Raw genomic sequence first — 17,673 nt, 5'->3', positions numbered from 1 at the left:
AAAAACGAAAAATGGTATCGTGCTTTCAAATTTCCCACCACAGTGGTTTAATTTACTCAAAGCCTTTAATAAAAAGTTTATATTTGCCATGATGTAAAACGTATCTTGTTTTAGTCGAATGTGCATAAAAAATCAGTATAATGGTCTAGGCAATCAAAAATACCTGCATACAATTAATCATCGGTTGCAATAGTTGCTATAGGAATAGTTACATTCATATTTATCTATATTATTATAACCGGGAAAAGGTTAAGTTGCATTTGTCGGAACGCTTGTGAATTTGTGACGAATCATCAGTTTCGTAAATGCCGACTCATGCAGCAACTTTTGATGAACGCTTTGTAAATTTTTGCTGAGCTATCTTCTTTGTTTGACGTTTCAGCAGCAATGAAAAGATACCGAACGCTCGTCAGGCAAATGAATTACCTAACAGATTACTAATGGCTCAGCTGTCGAAAACTCAGTGAAAAGTTTGCTGAGTTCGGTAAAAGGAACTAAGTGGTTAATACGGTTGGCTCGCGTAAAAGGTATTAATTGAACGTTCAACGCTAAAAACCAGCGATGCCAGATTGGAAGACATGTCTTCAAATGGAAGACATTTACCCTGCGGTGAAGACATCTTTGTTTGTGAAGACAAAAGGAAGACATTAGAAAATATGTGATATGACCCGCATTTTGGTGGTGACCCTTTTTTATTTTTTGCTTGACAGTTTTTGATTTGCCGGTAACTTTTTCAGTCTTTGGTCGGTCCTAACGGGCCATCTCGGATTGGAAGACATGTGAAGACATTTTTCATTTGAACGTGGACATTTGGAAAAATGACCTGGCATCCCTGCTAAAAACTCATGTTAACACATTTTTTTCATCTTTCTCAGACCGTTACTCCTGAACTGCAATCAATGCAATTGGAACGATACGTTGTGACCAGTGTTACCACATTTTCATCTGTACTAAAAGCTGCAAAAATCTTTTTCATCTGTACTATTTTCGGAATAAATCTGTACCAAAATCTGTACCATTGGACCATGGTTTCTATTTTAAAGTTTTTGAAGAAACAACTTTAACAATTTTTGTTTATTTTTCATGAACCTGTGACGACGTGGCATTGACTGTGTTAATATTAGTTTTGAACTTCTACTTCGACTGTTGATACAGTTTTGACGACAGCTGCCATTTTTTCTACCGACCACTCAGTGTTACCCTTCTCGACAATAAATTCCGGAGTTTGGGCAGTATATTCTAAGTGTATGGGCTGCAACAACGTATTCATTGCATCATCGTGGAATCTGTAACAATGTTTTGTTTGATTTTTTGTAACCAATTTAAAAAATCTGTACTTATCTGTACTTTTTACAAAAATCTGTAATCTTTACGGTACAGAATCAGTACCGAAAAAATCTGTACGTTTCCAGATAAATCTGTACAGTTGGCAACAGTGGTTGTGACCGGTTGGAGAACGACTGAAAAAAAAATTCAATCGCAGGTACATACTTCTGAAGCCGGTACTTTCTTGGGTTAGTAACGATGCCTGCGTATAGAAAATGGCTCAATATCATATCTATGTGCAATAAGGCAATCCACGAGACAGTTGCGATCAGCTGATTTCAGTCTGTTTTCAACTTATGACAGCTTTATGTATGTTCGATCGGTCTCAACTTGGAAGCAATCCGGATCCAGAAGCGTGAAAGACAAATGTTATCCGATCGGTAGCTCTAGTATCGCGAGTGCCAATCCCAAATACAACAATAAAAAATCACGTTTGATCTTATTTCCGACATTAAAAGATTTCGGTTTTGGTCGTGTTTTGGTTTTGCAGCTAGAAAAACAGCAACAATAACAAACGTACAAGCAAAGTAACGTCACACGTGGATTGCCTTATTGAGCGATAAGCAAATGAGCGGCGGTGGCGAGTCGCTAGTGAGCCCTTGTGCGGGAGATTCAGGTGAATCACTTGGGTTCTATACCAAGTATAATGAAGTCTCTCGGCTCGTACAATTCGGAATCGTATCCAGCGGAGCGGATACCTGTGGACAATTTCCCATCCCAGAAATCTTCTGTCGGGTGGGCTGCTATATGGACTGGATTGAACTGCCTTGAAACACGTTCGAATAGTGAATCTATATTATTTCAGTGTAATATTGTTCGCTGAGTAGTATGCTGGCCGCACTGCTGTCACACGGCGGAGCTAGCTGTCAGAAAGAATGCAATCCAGGCTGCGTGAACATCCTGCGCATTTCACCCATGTTCTGCCTTTAACATTTCGGCTTTCGGGCAACAAAACGTGGTTTTGGAGCAACAAAATATTTATTTTGCTCATTTCGCAAAACTTTGCTATCGTACGGCGTTAAACTGTAGTGCGTTCGGTTCTGTACCGGTACGGGAATCGTGGTGCGGTAAAGTTTTCCGAAATTGATCGTTTACGGTCAAGCCAGGAACAATTTAAGTTTTGCTACTCGGGATTCGTTTCGATCGGCTGAATCGAATCGTCTGGCCGAGCAGAAAAGCAGTGCGGGTTTTCTTGTTCTTCACGTTAATATATTATCGCGTTTTCTCAGTGCTTCAACTATAGCTAAGTAGCCAGGAACGGCTGTGCTGTGAGAAAGAAGAACAAACTGATAGTAGGAAGGAGTTCTCTTCGGAATAATTATCCGTAGGGAATTGTGAAAACTCGTGAGGTTTTTCCAGTAGTGGTGCTTGAAAAAGCATCGTTCTTCTGTCCTCGTTGAGCGATATCGTGTAAATTGTTTCGTAAGGAGAAAAAAAATTCGATCGTGTGTTTGAGAGATTTGTTCCGTTTCGTTTTGCTGGTTGAAAACGTGATTGTGCGAAATTCTGCCAACTTCGGTGGAGTTTCCTGTGGTTTGAAAGGTGTCTCGGACTGCAAGCAAGATTATGTCATCAGGCTTTTATTGACAGTGAGAGAGAAATATCGAGTGCGTACAAACATACAATTCCCTGCGGTGCTTCGGCGGGTGTGGATCTTCTGTGCTTTCAAGTGTCCGGCCGGTCAATTTCATAACATAGATACTGCAATGGCCAGTTCCGGAACGGCTGCAGAAGGCCTCCTCCTCTTCTGAGCTGTACGCACGAAGAGCGAGTGAGATAGCAAGCCGCAATACAGGCCAACATGGAGCGTAAAGTTCGATAAAGAAGTCGCCCATCAAGCGCGAAAGAGTACGCACTAGTTCGTAAACCGTCATCCGTCTCGCTGTATACATTTTCATTTTTTCCACGCACCGGCTTTGACAGTGCACTGCGTAGGAGCAAACGGGACAGCATTGTCGTTATTCTTTCTCTTTTTGTTTTGTTTTTAAATTTCCCACACAGGCTGCCAGGTGAGTGTTCCGTGAAATTGTAACTATACCAATTAATTCTAGTTTATTGCTGAATATGCGGAATTGGAACAATCGAAATAAAGAACATGCGTAAGAAACATTAATATTTAACAATTTCAAATTTACATATTTTAATAGTATACAGCTAAAAATAAAATAAATTACTACTTGCTATGCGACAATATATTGTCAAAGACAATTCCATTTAACAGAAATATGATACGATTAGTCTAATTTTTGATATTAACAGTATATTTTTCACATACTTTCGAAGTATCCTTGTAAAATTGGCCTGTGATAATAGTATATTTCGCGGTATTTTGAAGGAAGCGATTTTTTTTTAAATTTTTATCAGCTTGATAAATTTTAGCGAAATAAATTTGCTAAGAATTGTGTTGATTGGGGTAACTTTTTGATTGATTCAGGCATGGGTCGATATTTGAGAAATCCGATATATCGTAAATATGAAAACAATATTTTTGTCAAGTAATTGTTAGTTAACTGAGTGGCGAGCACTTTCCAGTTATTCAAATCAGCTTGCTAATTGGGATATCATATCTCGACTACTTTGTGATAAGGTCGTATGTCTAAACGTAAACAAACGAGTGAGAGTTATATCCCTTGTACTTCACAATCACAAAGCATCTCTCAGGCTATTGACATAATGAGGCGTCAAATGAAGCGAAGCAAGAAGCGTCGCAAAAGCGTCCGAGCTACTTCTTCGAACGTCTATATGAAACGCTCAAACCGGTCATACTCAAGCGGCAACGACGCGTCGGTAGAGGCGGCGAAACAGAACGAGTAGTGTTTTGACGCGGGTATACTCACGCGGTAATACCTTGTTCAGACAAAATCTTTCATCGCAAGGTGCTTTACATTTGCTTTGTTTTGGTTTGGTAATTCAAAAAAGCAAATAGAATACATTTTCGGTTTACAAAATGTTAAAATGTTTAAAAAATGTTAGTGCAGTACAGGGGCGACTCGCGGCTGTTGAACCTACCTGTTCAACTAGATATTCTGAAAATCAGAGTTTAGGGAAGTAATTAAAATTTTATCCAAGTAATTCCCTTTGTTACTATTTAAAAATAAAACTAAAAAATAAGTAAATAAAAGCATGAATTTGGATTTTAGATTCATTTTTTGCCTGACGTCCTCATGTGCATTGCACAGGTTGCACATATGGACGAGTCGCCCCTGGTGCAGTAATACCATGTTCAGACTAAATCTGATATCGCCAGGTGTTTTTTATTTGCTTTATTTTGGTCTTGAATATAGAAAATATCGGGAAAAATTTTCATGTCGTCAGGAAAATAACACTGGTATTTTTGATTGATATTGCATGCCTAACATACTGAACATATATCAAACTAGTTGAACGTTACTCGGGGTCAGCGGGTTTAAAATTTAGAATAATTTCTTATAATTTTTACTACATCTGTAGCGCAACTGACTTCAGAAATATTATTTTTCTTCATAAAAAAAATCTCTATGTTTACTAAAAACGTGATTTACTGTGCTTGAAGAAGCAACAAATCTTCATTGGACGAATTCATATTTCCTTTAAACGAAACAGCTGCTGGAATCTAGGAATATGACAACACAACGCATTTCCGACGCTCGCTCCAGTATGTCATAGGAAGCTTCACCCAACGCTTCAGTTTATTCCGCTTCTAATACGCTCAACGCTTCGCTTCATTTGACGCCTCAGTATGTCAGTAGTCTCACTCGTTTTGTTTACGTTTAGACATACGACGTTATCACAAAGCAAAACCTCTTAAAAATAATAATAATAAAAAAAAAATATCACAAAGTACTCCAGATATCAATACCGAGGGATTTTCGTTTTCAAGTTGATCACCAGACAGGGAAGCCATTCGTACAAATCTATCTCTTAAAAAAAAAGATCTTTAACTTGGTTGAAGTACATTTATGAGGTAAATCATTTTTCTGTGTTTCAAATATCTTCGATTAGAAAAACTTTAATTGTTAAATTTTTGTTTCCGATCCACATGTTCCCGTTCATTGTGATATTTGACGTTTGTTTTTTTTTTTTAGCTGGGAATTCTGGTGAACGAGCGCTTAGTTTAAGCGAGCCCAGCTAGCGAACAGTTACTGTAGCTATGTTTTTACAGGGTGACGAAACCCTAGAAAAACCTGGAAAGTCCGGAAATCCATTTTCGACCAGGGAATATGAGGGAAACTGAAAATTATTCGGGGAAAATGTTTCATCCGAGACGCGATTCGTTTTTTGAACGATTCTAGCGCAAAAACTGAATTTTGTAGCATAAAAGGCTATTTCGGCTCGGTTTCATATCCGATTGAATATTTTTTTCACTGGGATTTCAGATTTGCGTTCGTCTACGTTGAACTTTTTTGTGCTGAATACTGAATAAATATTAGGGAAATTGATGTTATATTTCAGGGATTTTGACTTTGAAAACTTTTTTACAACCTGAGACCTCATGTTTCATCCACATCCAGTACGAATATCACTGACGTGACCTTTTCTTCGTTATCTAATCAAGTATTTCTCCCCAGATTTCGTTCTCTCAAGTTGTGTGTCGTCTTCTTGTTACGGATTGCGATCAGTTATTTTTTCAACGTTATTTTGAAACGGGGGATACCAAATGTGCTGATTTGTCTGCAAAAGTAGTTAGTGTCTGTGTGCAGATTTTTATTAATTCGCAGATATTTGCAGTTTTTCCATATTTTCTGTAGATTTTTGTCAGAGTCTCCTCACATTTGCGAAGACTTTCTTAAAATGTGTGCAGATTTTGGCAGGCTTTTGACTGCGCGAGCAAGTAGATAGATTTTTTTTTCAGATTTCGAGTAAATTGTCTCGGTTCTTCGAGCATTCTGCATTTTTCAAAAATATCTGACATCTCTGGCTTGAAGACCTTTACTGTAGTATTTTACTAGTTTGGCGGAGTGAAAAACAGTGAAACTAGCAACCGGATACCAATGGGAAATGTCTTAGCTAGCACGTAACTCTTCATTCGTGAATACGGTGAATACCAACATTTTCGAAAGCAAAAGATGAAATGCATTTATTTAACGTGTATCAGCAATTGAGCGATAAAAAGTAAATGCGAATGTTTTTTCGTTTCGCAACAATGCAGAAGTGAAAATTCTGAATTTCGTTATCTTACATGGTGACTAAGATTTTGGAAAGTTATCTAGTCTTCGACTAGACCAAAAAAATGGTCTAAGGCTTATATATTCTAACATGTCATTCAACCAATGAGAAAATCACAATATATTTGTTTGTTCGGCCTGTAAAAATCTGCGTAAAATCGATCGCCAATCTGCTCGTAATTTGGAAAAATTGTCAATAACAGCATTTCAATCGGAGTGGTGAAAACAGCAAATCACGAAATGTCAAGGAATCTGGGATCTGGGAAACACGAACTCCAAGAGGCTGTCATGCTGTCTGTAACTCGAAATATTGCAACCGTATGGTGTAGACTACACGAGTAGAAACTGAATGTTAAGCGTGTTCAACAGAGCGACAGTGAAACTCGGTTTACTTTATTTCGAGTGATTTTATTCATAAAATCTGGTAACAGGTCTCTTTTTAAAAACTTGGTCTCTGTTTTGAAACTAGTCTCAAGAAAGACTCTTTTCAAAGAAAGGTCTCTTAGTTTTTCTTTCACTCAAAATGGATAGTTCTTCGTTGGTTTCTAGGAGAGAAAAAAGAAGACATCTAACAGTATAAAGCAGGTATTAGACGAAGCAAATATTTGCTATTTTTGGTACGATTTTTATATGCACAAAATTAAATCTGTATTGAAAAATAGCAAATATTTGCTTCGTCTAATACCTGCTTAAGTAGCGAGAAATAGGCATAAAACACGTGCTTTTGAGTTGTGATGCAGTTTTCCCTCAACGATCGAATGCCATGTGAAAGTGGTTGAACTCACAAGATAAATTTCGTTCAAAATATTGAAACTTCAAAGCACACAAGCGCCACGTATCTGCTGAATTCCATACCAAACTATACAACCCAGTAGCCCTTGTCCTTTTGAACAACTTTGCTGAATTCCACAACTTTTTAGGTTGTAGGATTTACGATAAAGTTACTGATCATCACAATTTATTATGTCTCATCGTCGCTGCTGTGGGCAATCGTGACAATAGTGGGCAATAGGTGTTTGTTCGCTTTGAGTAACGTTATGTCTTAGATGGTATCACCACGAAGGCGCCTTTTGCTATCGATAATCACGATTTCTATTTGACTAAAAGTCGCTCTACTGTGACCTGCGTTGACGGTATAGATAGAAGCGAAACAACTATGCGAAACAATCGTGGCGGACGGAGATGTTTTATGGAACTTGGTACATTTTCACTACACTCCTCAACTAAATTTAATCGATGTGCAACGTCTTTATGACATGAAATCAGATGCCTCTTAAAATTAACCAGATTGAAATTATTTTGCTCGTTGGTGCACTTGTCAACATCGGCAAGGCACCGATATTTTATTGACCCGATTCATCACTGTTAGTCTCTTTTTATTTAAAAAAACTACCGCTACACAGCACTGTTGGCTGAATTAGGCTAATCGCTTCGGTTCATCAAGAAAAAAAGGACGCGAAAAAAATGAATGATGCAGGGCTGATAGCAGGTCTCTTTTTACAGACTTGGTCTCTATTTTCAAGCTAGTATCTAAAAAGTCTCTTTTTTCAACGAAAGGTCTCTAAAGTCTCTTTTTTCTTCTAAAATGGTTCCTTTTCACCTAAAAGTTAATTAAAAAGGTAAACCTAAAAATTAACAAAACTTCAAAATAATCATTTTTCAGGACGAAGTAATCGTCATCGAGTGGCTCGTCTGTTTGTCTGTGCCAAAACTGAAGCCTAAAATTCATATCGGGGAGCCCCAGTTTTTGCAAAAAAAGACATGTGAGAGTCTATTTTACTCAGTGCCACAAAATCTCAGTGAGTGTCCGGGTATTTATTGTCTCCTGCTTCTTTTGAACGTGTAGAAATCGTTTTTCTAACAAAAATTCGGACCATTGTGAATTCTACATGACAATAATCAATTCTAATGTAGAAACACATTAAAGTCGCCGCGTCCGGAGTCCGCGTAAAAAACCCGAAATTCGGAATACAAAAACAAATACTGCGTAAATTCCGGAATTCGCGTAAAAAAACTGCTTAAATCCCGGAGTCCGCGTGAAAAAACGCGTAAATTCCGGAATCCGCGTAAAAGAAGCCGCGTAAAAAAACGTGCGTGAAAAGCGACCTTAGTGTACCTGATTAAAATTTTCGTTTCAACTTGCCTCAGTGGCGAAAATGTAAGGGGCAACAACAACAATATCGCACGCTTAGCCTAGGGGCTATTGTGGTCTCGATCAACTAGATTAGTTGAGAGAATTCGTTTTTTTTTATTCTCGCTTATTTTCCGTCGGTTTAGTTTCGCCACTGTTGTGGCCAATCATCGACGCCCAGGGAGGCGACTCCACACCCAGGATCCTAACTCACGACCCGTTTATTAACGGACCGGCGCCAACGGTGATCCCAGAGATTTTTCGCCTCAGAAAATCTCCCGGTGTCGGCTAGGATTGAATCTAGACCAGTTGGGTTGGTTGTGAGTGGATCACGCCACCTCACAACCATCGACACCTATGTCGGCGGTGGGATTCGAACCCAGGCGTCGAGCGTGGTTGACGGAGACGTTACCAACCACACTAGGCCCCCGCTCTTAGAGAGAATTCGTTATCGATATTGTTTTTGGCACATTTTGTATGTGTAGGATAAGTACAACGATACACCGTGCCCCAGTGCTGAGTCGAGAGAACTTTCAGCTCGAAAAGATCCTCGACTCGATCGGGAATCGAACCCATAACCGTGTGGGAGAGCTAGCCGACCGACATCGCTAACCACAGAGCCACGGGGACCACAATGTAAGGGGCAAACTGATATGATAAAAAATCTTGCCGAAACAGAGACTTACTGTGTCTTATTTCGAATTATTACTCCTAATTAACACAAAATGTTCAATAACCAATTTTGCGATGAAAATTTATGAAACAAAACTTTCTCCAAAACATTCATTCTTATTGTGAAAATATTTACTTTGAATTGAAGAAGAGCGGAAAGGAGACAAACGCACAGCTTGCGTATAGTAACTCCAATGGCTTGGTTTTGATTTTGACAGTTGAAAGATGCGCTGAAAAGAACATTCTCTAGCGTAAATGGTATGTGGATTGACAAAAAAGTCGCGATTGCAAGTTGATACCATAGCAGCCATGATAATTGTAGGCAAAATTTCGATCTTTAATGTGACAAATTATACACTCTATGCCAAAAATCACACTCTTTTATGCGGAATTTCATCAAACGCTAAATATTGTAATATGAGGCAGGTTAATGAAGACCATGAATAATTGCTTGTGTCCTTTGGTTAAATCATTATAAAGTGTATGCTTCGGTTAATGAGTTTTTTTTTTCAAAAATCAACCTTTGTGTCCCGTTTTTGAATCAATTTGTTCCGTTTTCTCCTATTGGTTAACCTATTGGAAGAAGAGGATTATTTTTTCCCAGCATTGCGTAGACCGACTAAAAATTAAGGATGGAAGATGAAAACTTTTAAACAGAACTATTTTTTGAAATAGAACAACTAATAAACTGCAAGAATATATATACGTGTTACATTTCACTGAACTATTAACATTTTATCTGCTCTTCCCTTACAGATATCACCTTCCTGCAGCTGAAATTCGCCAGTGAAGAAAAAACGCACAACGGAAAATCATTGTCCTATTGTCCAGCAACCGGCATTACCGTCGTGTTCTAGATCGACCACTGGTCCATCGACTTTGGGTGTTCTAGACAGGACTCTGCCACCAAAATCGGTATACCTGTCTAAAGATGGCCACGAACGTTTCGGAAGAAACGGGGACCAGCAACAACAACAACAACAATGTCGCTCCAAGTTCGGGTTCCTCTTACGCGAATGTCCTGCTGAACATCAAGGAGCAAACCCAAAAACAGCTCCAACAGAATGACAATAACAAGGAAAATATTCGCAGGGATAAAACCGTAAGTCTCCCGCCTACAGCAACCGGAAGTTCATCATCGGATATTCCTGGTAAAGATGGTGGAGGAACGGCAGCGCCCGTTGCAACGTCTGCCATTGGTGGAGGGGAAGATCCGGAAGACGACGCCAGTTTTGTACCGGTGGTTTCCCACAGCAAGCGTGACCGTCGTTCAAGACAAAGAGCTGCAGCAGCAGCTGCCTACAAAACTGGGGAGCAGGCCGATAAAATGCAGGCTTCAAAGGTTTCCCGGCGTGCGGGAAAAACGGGAGCCGTTGGTAAAGATTCCACTGAAGGTAATGGTAACAACGGTGGTGGTTCCACCAGCAAAGAGGATAAACGAAGATCTAAGGATCGGAAAAGAGGTCGTGGTGGACGTGGAGAGTTGGATAAGGAGGAGCGGAATTCCGAAAAGGATCAGGGTGATACGAGTGCTTCTACTAAGGTTAGCAGTGAGGACGGTTCGGACAGGGAAGTACCGAAAAAGTTCATCGAAGCACCGCTACCGAAAGTCAATGCCTGGAAGGTAAGTTCTATCGGATGTGAACGAACGAAGTGCATTTAAACTGATGCTAGTGTGTGTGTGTGTGTAGGTTACAGTATACATTCTCCTTCGTTTCTTTCGTACGGTTATTTTTGTTGTTACTTCGCGTTTTTGGAAGTGTAAACACATTGGGGCCGGTTCGGTTCGTAGAGAAACGCGAGTGTGTGGTGACGATTATTTCGGCCGTCACTGAAGAAGCAGCGGGAGGATAAGTGGGAGTGTATGCTGCGACGCTGGTAGACTGCTCTGATGATATGGAAACGTAAACGTTGCAGAAAATAGCCGATTTTTTACCCACGTGGTTTTGGTTTGGCAAATTTTTGCATGGTGATTATTATTTCAAGGTGAACGGGGCGCCCGTTATATACGCTCTGACTTTTGATTCTGTCTTTAGTTTCATTTTTACTTGTAAGAATCATTCAATTTGTTTCGTGTGTGTGTTTGTTCTTAGAATAAGTGACGTTTGCGTTTATTTAAGCAAGTTTTATTTGCACAAGTGATGCAGCATATGTCAGACTGCGATTCGGATACGGAATTATTATACTTTTGCTTTGCCAGTTTATTTTCCGTTGATTGCACAGATGAATACCGTAGCTAATCAGCCTGTTTTTTTTTTATCAGAATAGCTTATGGCGTCAGCAGCTAAATGGAAAATAAGTTAGTTTAAGAATAATACTACGAAAGTGACACGTTGTTTTTCTTCTAATACTTGAGAAGATTTAAAATGATTCTAGAGAATGCATCAACAAATGTGGATATGGATTAATGTGAGTTTCATTAATTTTTTAGGTTACTCCAACCGTAGAGCCGATGCCAATACCATCGGGCGATACTCGCCCTTCGAAATCTGCCGCCGAACCTTGCCCAACAGCGGCAGCAGTGTTGGGCTCGGCATCAGCTACAGTCGCTCAAAAGCTGTCCGCTGTACAGTCACTGCCCGAAAAGCGTGTCCTACAGCCGAAGCAGCAACAAACAAAGGCTCAAACTCAGCGTAAGTTTTACCTTGAATTTCATTCTGTTACAACCAAACGACAATTTCGACTATTCTTCCTCAGCCAAAACAGCAGCAGCAGCAGCAGCATCAGCAGCAGTTCCGCCGAAACCCCCTGTCGAAGCCACAAAAACAGCGCCTCTGCCTAAAGAAAAGAAGCGACCTAGTCAAAAGGTATAGCACTCACTTTCCAAGCTGACATGATGGGTTGGCTAATAAATTTCATTTAATTTTCAGTCCAACAATCTCGCGAGCAGTTCCGATTGGCCTACGCTGGACGGTGGTCAGACAAAGTCGCATGAAACAAAGAAACAACAAACGACTGGAGGGCAGGTTGTTGAGCCAACATCCTCTGCAACGGTGATAGCTACAGCGACAGCAGCTGCTCCGACGTCGGCACGAGTTCTGGATCAACCTTCTGTAAAGTCAGAAACCGCCTCTATGTCGAAACCCAGTGATTCCGTGCCCTCTCAGCTACCAGTGCCGGCCGATGTACCGTCTAGCGATGAAAACTCTGCCAAGCCTTCCGTGCCGTCTGCAGCTGTCCCGGAGATAAACGCAACAACGGCATCAACATCTCAACCGCACGTTCCTGCCAAGCAACAATCCGCTGAGGATGATTCTAATCGTCCGAAAAGCGCAGATTCCGGTGATAATGCTAATACGGTCAGCAATCGAAGCAAAGGTCCTCGTCTGAAATGGGTTCCACTGCCAATCGATCTGCCAAAGCAGCGGGCTCGACGTGAACGGACTCCGAGACGTCACCGGTATGACGACTACGATGAAAGTGGTTGGCACCAGGAGCGACCGCATGCTCCTCGTTCAAGTCGTATTCGTACGGGGCGCGGCGGTGGTCCACCACCATCCTATCGAGGTGGCCGTGGTGGAAGACTTTCCCGTGGCGGTATTATCCGCAGGGGAGCAATGTCGACACGAGGCTCAGGAGGTCCCAGACATGGAGACAGAGATAGTCATGGTCAGCCACTAGCCAACGGAGCCGATTTCGCAAAGGATTTCAACGGGGTCGGACGGGCCATCGGGAAGGAGCAGACGGCATTCATGATGCCTTACCTCAGCACGTTCTACTATAACGGAGCACCCCTGATTGGCATGGATCAGATGAGCATCAAAGAGTGTATCAAGAAACAAATGTAAGTTCGAAATTATTATTTTTTTGTTTGTTAGGCTTAATTCTTGCTGCTTTACAGTGAATACTACTTCAGTGAGGAAAATCTGAATCGTGACTTTTATCTACGTCGCAAAATGGACTCGGAGGGTTACTTACCGGTAACGCTGATCGCGTCATTTCACCGTGTGCAGGCACTTACTTTGGATTTGAACATTATCATTACCGCAATTCAGGAGTCTGATAAATTGGATCTAGTCGATGACTACAAGGTTCGCACTAAAATTGATCCTACAAAATGGCCGATAGATCCAGCGGACATGGGAACTAATCACTACGTGTCCAATGGACCAACCATGGATGCAGCTATTAAAGCTCAGACTGAAAACGTACGACCCGTGGTACCCCTGGCATCGAAGATTCTTTCAAGTATTCCACCTCCGCCAATGCCACGGAACATACGAATCCCAGCTGCACCACAATCCGCCATTAATAAGGTTCCTTCGACAGTCGCTGTGGCAAATAATAACGCAACACCTGCACCGTTATCCAAAACACCAACAACATCGGAGTCGGAAAATTTAAACCCCAATGTGCCAGAGTTCATTCCTACCATGGCACTGCGTAAGCAATCCGCAGGCAATGTTCCACCGATTGTTCCATCGAGCCAGCAGCCGTCGGATGAAAAAGAAAACATTTCTCAGGACGCACAGATTCCAAAAAACGAGCTGGGGAAATCTAACTCTAGTGACAACGGTAAACTTCCCGCCGCGGCGGAAGCACCCGTTGTTACCGACGAAGCCGAATTGTGGAAGGAGGTGAAACGCCGATCTCGCTCGGCTCAACCGCACCAGGCTAAACGTCAGCAGCAGCAGCAGCAACAACAACAAAAGCAGCAGCAAACGCAGCAACGTCGTGAAGATCAAAAACGAGATCTTCCGCAAAAAGCTGAACAGCCTCAAGCCACTCTTCCGCAAAATTCGGCCGTAAAAGCAGCAACAACCGCTGCCACACGACCATCCCATCCAGATGAAGAACGGGAGGAGTTAGATTTCCAATTTGACGAAGAACTAGACATCCCACGAGGGGTTGGTCGTGTGAATCACTTTACGGACAACTGGTCCGACGATGACGATGAGTCCGACTACGAGCTGTCGGATCACGAAATTAATAAACTGCTCATTGTGACACAGGTAGACTGCACTCTCAGCTGTTATTCCATTTTTCCAGTTTTAAATTGCTGTTCTCCCCCTCTCACAGGTTGACAATCGAGCACCAAAGCACGATGGTTACGACAGGACGGGTGATTTTACTACGCGTACTAAAATCACTCAGGATCTGGAACAGATCATCAACGATGGACTGCACAACTACGAGGAGGACTTGCTGACAATCAACTGCCGCCGTGGAGGAAGCAACTACAGAACCATCAACCTGATCTCCCAGGAAGAATTTGACAAGATTATTCCAAAGCCACCGAGGGTGTCTCAGGAAGTGCCACCGCCACCGCCGCCGACATTCGTCGAAACGGAGGATATGCTCAACGCAAGCACGGCCAGTGCGGCCCATCGACACAAGGCACGATTCTTTGCCGTTAACAAGGATGAATTCGTCGATCCGATTACTCCGCGCAAACGTAAGACGAGACATTTGACTAATCCACCGGTCGAGAGTCACGTCGGCTGGGTGATGGATGCGGTGGAACATCGGCCTCGCACCACTAGCATGGGCAGCTCAACAGGAACTTCGCCGACGGCTTCCAGCTATGGTTCCCTACCGCAGAGCTTGCCAACGTTCCAGCATCCATCACATTCGCTGTTGAAAGAGAACGGATTCACGCAGCAGGTCTACCACAAGTATCACAGCCGTTGTCTGAAGGAACGCAAACGGATGGGATCCGGCCAATCGCAGGAGATGAACACCTTATTCCGGTTCTGGTCTTTCTTCCTGCGGGAGAATTTCAACAAAACGATGTACTCCGAATTCCGCCAGGTTGCCCTCGAAGATGCGACTGAAGGGTTCCGCTACGGTTTGGAGTGCTTGTTTCGCTTCTACTCGTATGGTTTAGAGAAAAAGTTTAGACCGCAGCTGTACGATGATTTCCAGCAGGAAACTATTCGTGACTATGAAAATGGTAAATATACTCGAGTTTTATACCATGAATCAATTTCTGACGCTAGTGCAATTTCAGGCCAATTGTATGGATTGGAAAAATTCTGGGCTTTCCTTAAATACTACAAAAACGCGTCGAAATTAAGCGTCGATCCGAAGTTGAAGGAATACCTAGACAAGTTCAAATCCATCGAAGACTTCCGCGTGTTGGAACCACAGATCAACGAAATGCTCGAAGGTGTTGGTAATCTAAAATCGTCACCCTCAAAACGACGACCGCGCAGCGTGTCGGAAAGCGAAGGTGTCACTGTGGTAGCCGGTCCCAGCAACGTCAAGCGGGCCTACCATGCGGGGGCTGGTGGTGCGAATTCCGGGTCCGGTTCTGGATATTCCGGAGGTTACAACCAGGCACAGTACCATCGAAAAAGGTTGGTTTCTGCATCAAAAAAAAAAACCTTCCGGTGTTCATTTTCGTTTATCTCTTGCATTAGGTGCGATTCGGCTGGCAATCGTCTGGTGGATGTAACGAACCGTCCAGGTCCGTCGGGAACTTTGAACTCGCGCAACCGAACTGGTTCGTTTGGAGATGGTGCAGCTAAGCATCACTCCGCTGGGGGACGTCCTCGGAGCGGTTCAACCGGTAACAAAGTAGTGCGTGTTCCGAACGAGCGCTTTTCCTTCAATCGAGCGACCGCGAGCGGAGGTGGACCATCTGGACCTTCATCGAGCAAACAGCAATCCCAGCAAAAGGGACAACACAGTAGCGGTAGCTCGAAAGCCACCGAAAGTGGTGCAAGTGCTGCGGTAACAAGCACTCCATCAGTGGTGCCAAAAACAGCGACTGGGGCGTCCCTGCCGAGTGGTGCAAAACCTTCGTAAGTGGCTCTTCCGGCGAGGGACAATCCTGCGACAGAAGGGATAGAAATCAAATCTGTGAACTAACGCTGTGTTGCTTTTGTACACACAAACACACTTGTCCTTACACAAAAAAAAAAAAAAATTTTCGGCATATCGCGCATTTTCGGTCTTATATTTTTGATGATACGGAATTCGTTTTTTACTGTGTAGAAAATTTTAATATCTTGTTCTGATAGCAGGGTGTAACAAAATATCAATATTTTCTGATTGTGAAAATAGAACGTGAATGTTTTCACCGCTGATATTACCTTTCTCGGCTGAAGGGATAGACTTCTCGGATCACAAAGATGCTTGAAGCAGTTGTACACAATACACACAAACACACACAAACACATGCACGGAAATACACGAACGCTTCGTGATCGAAAAATTGTGGAATAGGAAATGCTTACTGCCATCTGAAATGTTCTCTAGTTAGATTTTAGAGAACGGCGCCGACTAGAATGCAATCGAAATTGTGCAGGGCAAAGAAAGAAAAAAAGATGAAATGTCGCATCATTTAATAAGACTCTTCTGCTCTTCGTTTGAATGTGCTTTTCTATTTGCTTCGAGTTTCAGTTTTAATCGTACATTCTATCATAAATTAACAATTGCAAGTTAATTAGTGAAATAAAATCTACTTCCTATGCACAAACACGTATACACATACACACATACACACAGCCACGCCTATATATTCTAATCGACATCGGCAGGAGGGGAAAGTAGACAGTTAAAAGGAGTAACGAATGGATTGAGCTTTAGAGTGATATCAAAATACACAAGAATGAAAAAAAAAAATAGTGAACTCAAACATATTTATGCTAAACTAATAAAATTTTTACTGACAGGCAATCGCATACCAAAAACGAGAAAAAAAAGTTAGCCAGGTTAGCTTGATCCACGGGTCCGCTTTCGGGATTGATATTCTGATCATTTTTCCTTCCTCTGATGGATGGTGTAATCGCCTTAAGTTGCAGAGAGTTGTTTGTTGATTACAATAAATAATAATATTTAGGTGAGAAGAGAGTTTATCGGATAAAGAAAGCTGAATTTATGTACTAAGCACTAGCGAGTTTCTTTTTATTATTTTCCGTTTGCGCCAACTAAATGGTTTTTTCGATCAGAACAAATAGAACGGTATCTTCCACCGAGCTGTTTGTTCTCATCATCCGTAAGTTAACTAATTTTACAATGATTTGTTTTTTTTTTCTTCGACTGGGTCTACTATAGAAATGCATGAAAAAATAAAAGCGACGGCGGCAGCAAGATTAAGTCGTGCTACCGAGTATCGCAGTAAACCTACTGAAACGAATCGAAAAAAGGGGAAAACCTGTGAAAAAAAATATAAGTATAATTGATTTGAAAAAAAGCGAAAAAAAGTTAAAAAACATTCAAAAGGCACATAAAAATCTATAGTCATACTGTAATAAAATTGTGAATTAAAGGAAACTTATAAAATGTAAATAATAAAATTACCTATATATTCAGTAATGTTTAAAATAATTTAATAAATTAAGGATAAAAGCAAAAAAAGGTTTTTTTGTGTTTCTGATAAATTCTATCTACTATCTACTGAGGCCCTGGGCTTGGTGGTTGAGCTCCTATCTCGGGTTCTTATAGCTTTACTGA

The 17,673-nt window shown here is 41.5% G+C and overlaps 1 protein-coding gene across 2 annotated transcripts; it reads left to right on the top strand.

Annotated features, from left to right (window-relative positions):
* Positions 1 to 2,243: 2,243 nt before the first annotated feature.
* Positions 2,244 to 16,847, top strand: LOC129727802 (la-related protein 1). 2 transcript variants are annotated; one of them, XM_055686002.1, is made up of 9 exons: positions 2,244 to 3,335; positions 10,030 to 10,897; positions 11,705 to 11,906; positions 11,971 to 12,080; positions 12,144 to 13,057; positions 13,115 to 14,225; positions 14,293 to 15,166; positions 15,224 to 15,572; positions 15,636 to 16,847. In XM_055686002.1, the coding sequence occupies exons 2-9, from the start codon at positions 10,205 to 10,207 to the stop codon at positions 16,021 to 16,023; spliced, it is 4,641 nt and encodes a 1,546-aa protein (XP_055541977.1). In that variant the 5' UTR covers positions 2,244 to 3,335; positions 10,030 to 10,204; the 3' UTR covers positions 16,024 to 16,847. The 2 variants fall into 2 exon arrangements, with proteins under 2 accessions (XP_055541977.1, XP_055541986.1); XM_055686011.1 differs by lacking the exons at positions 2,244 to 3,335; positions 10,030 to 10,897 and adding an exon at positions 11,396 to 11,572.
* The last annotated feature ends 826 nt before the right edge of the window (positions 16,848 to 17,673 follow it).

This window comes from Wyeomyia smithii, chromosome 1 (assembly GCF_029784165.1).
Source record: "Wyeomyia smithii strain HCP4-BCI-WySm-NY-G18 chromosome 1, ASM2978416v1, whole genome shotgun sequence".
Lineage (NCBI taxonomy): Eukaryota > Metazoa > Arthropoda > Insecta > Diptera > Culicidae > Wyeomyia > Wyeomyia smithii.
Note: the sequence above shows the minus strand (reverse complement) of the source record. Positions and strands in the feature narration are given on the sequence as shown.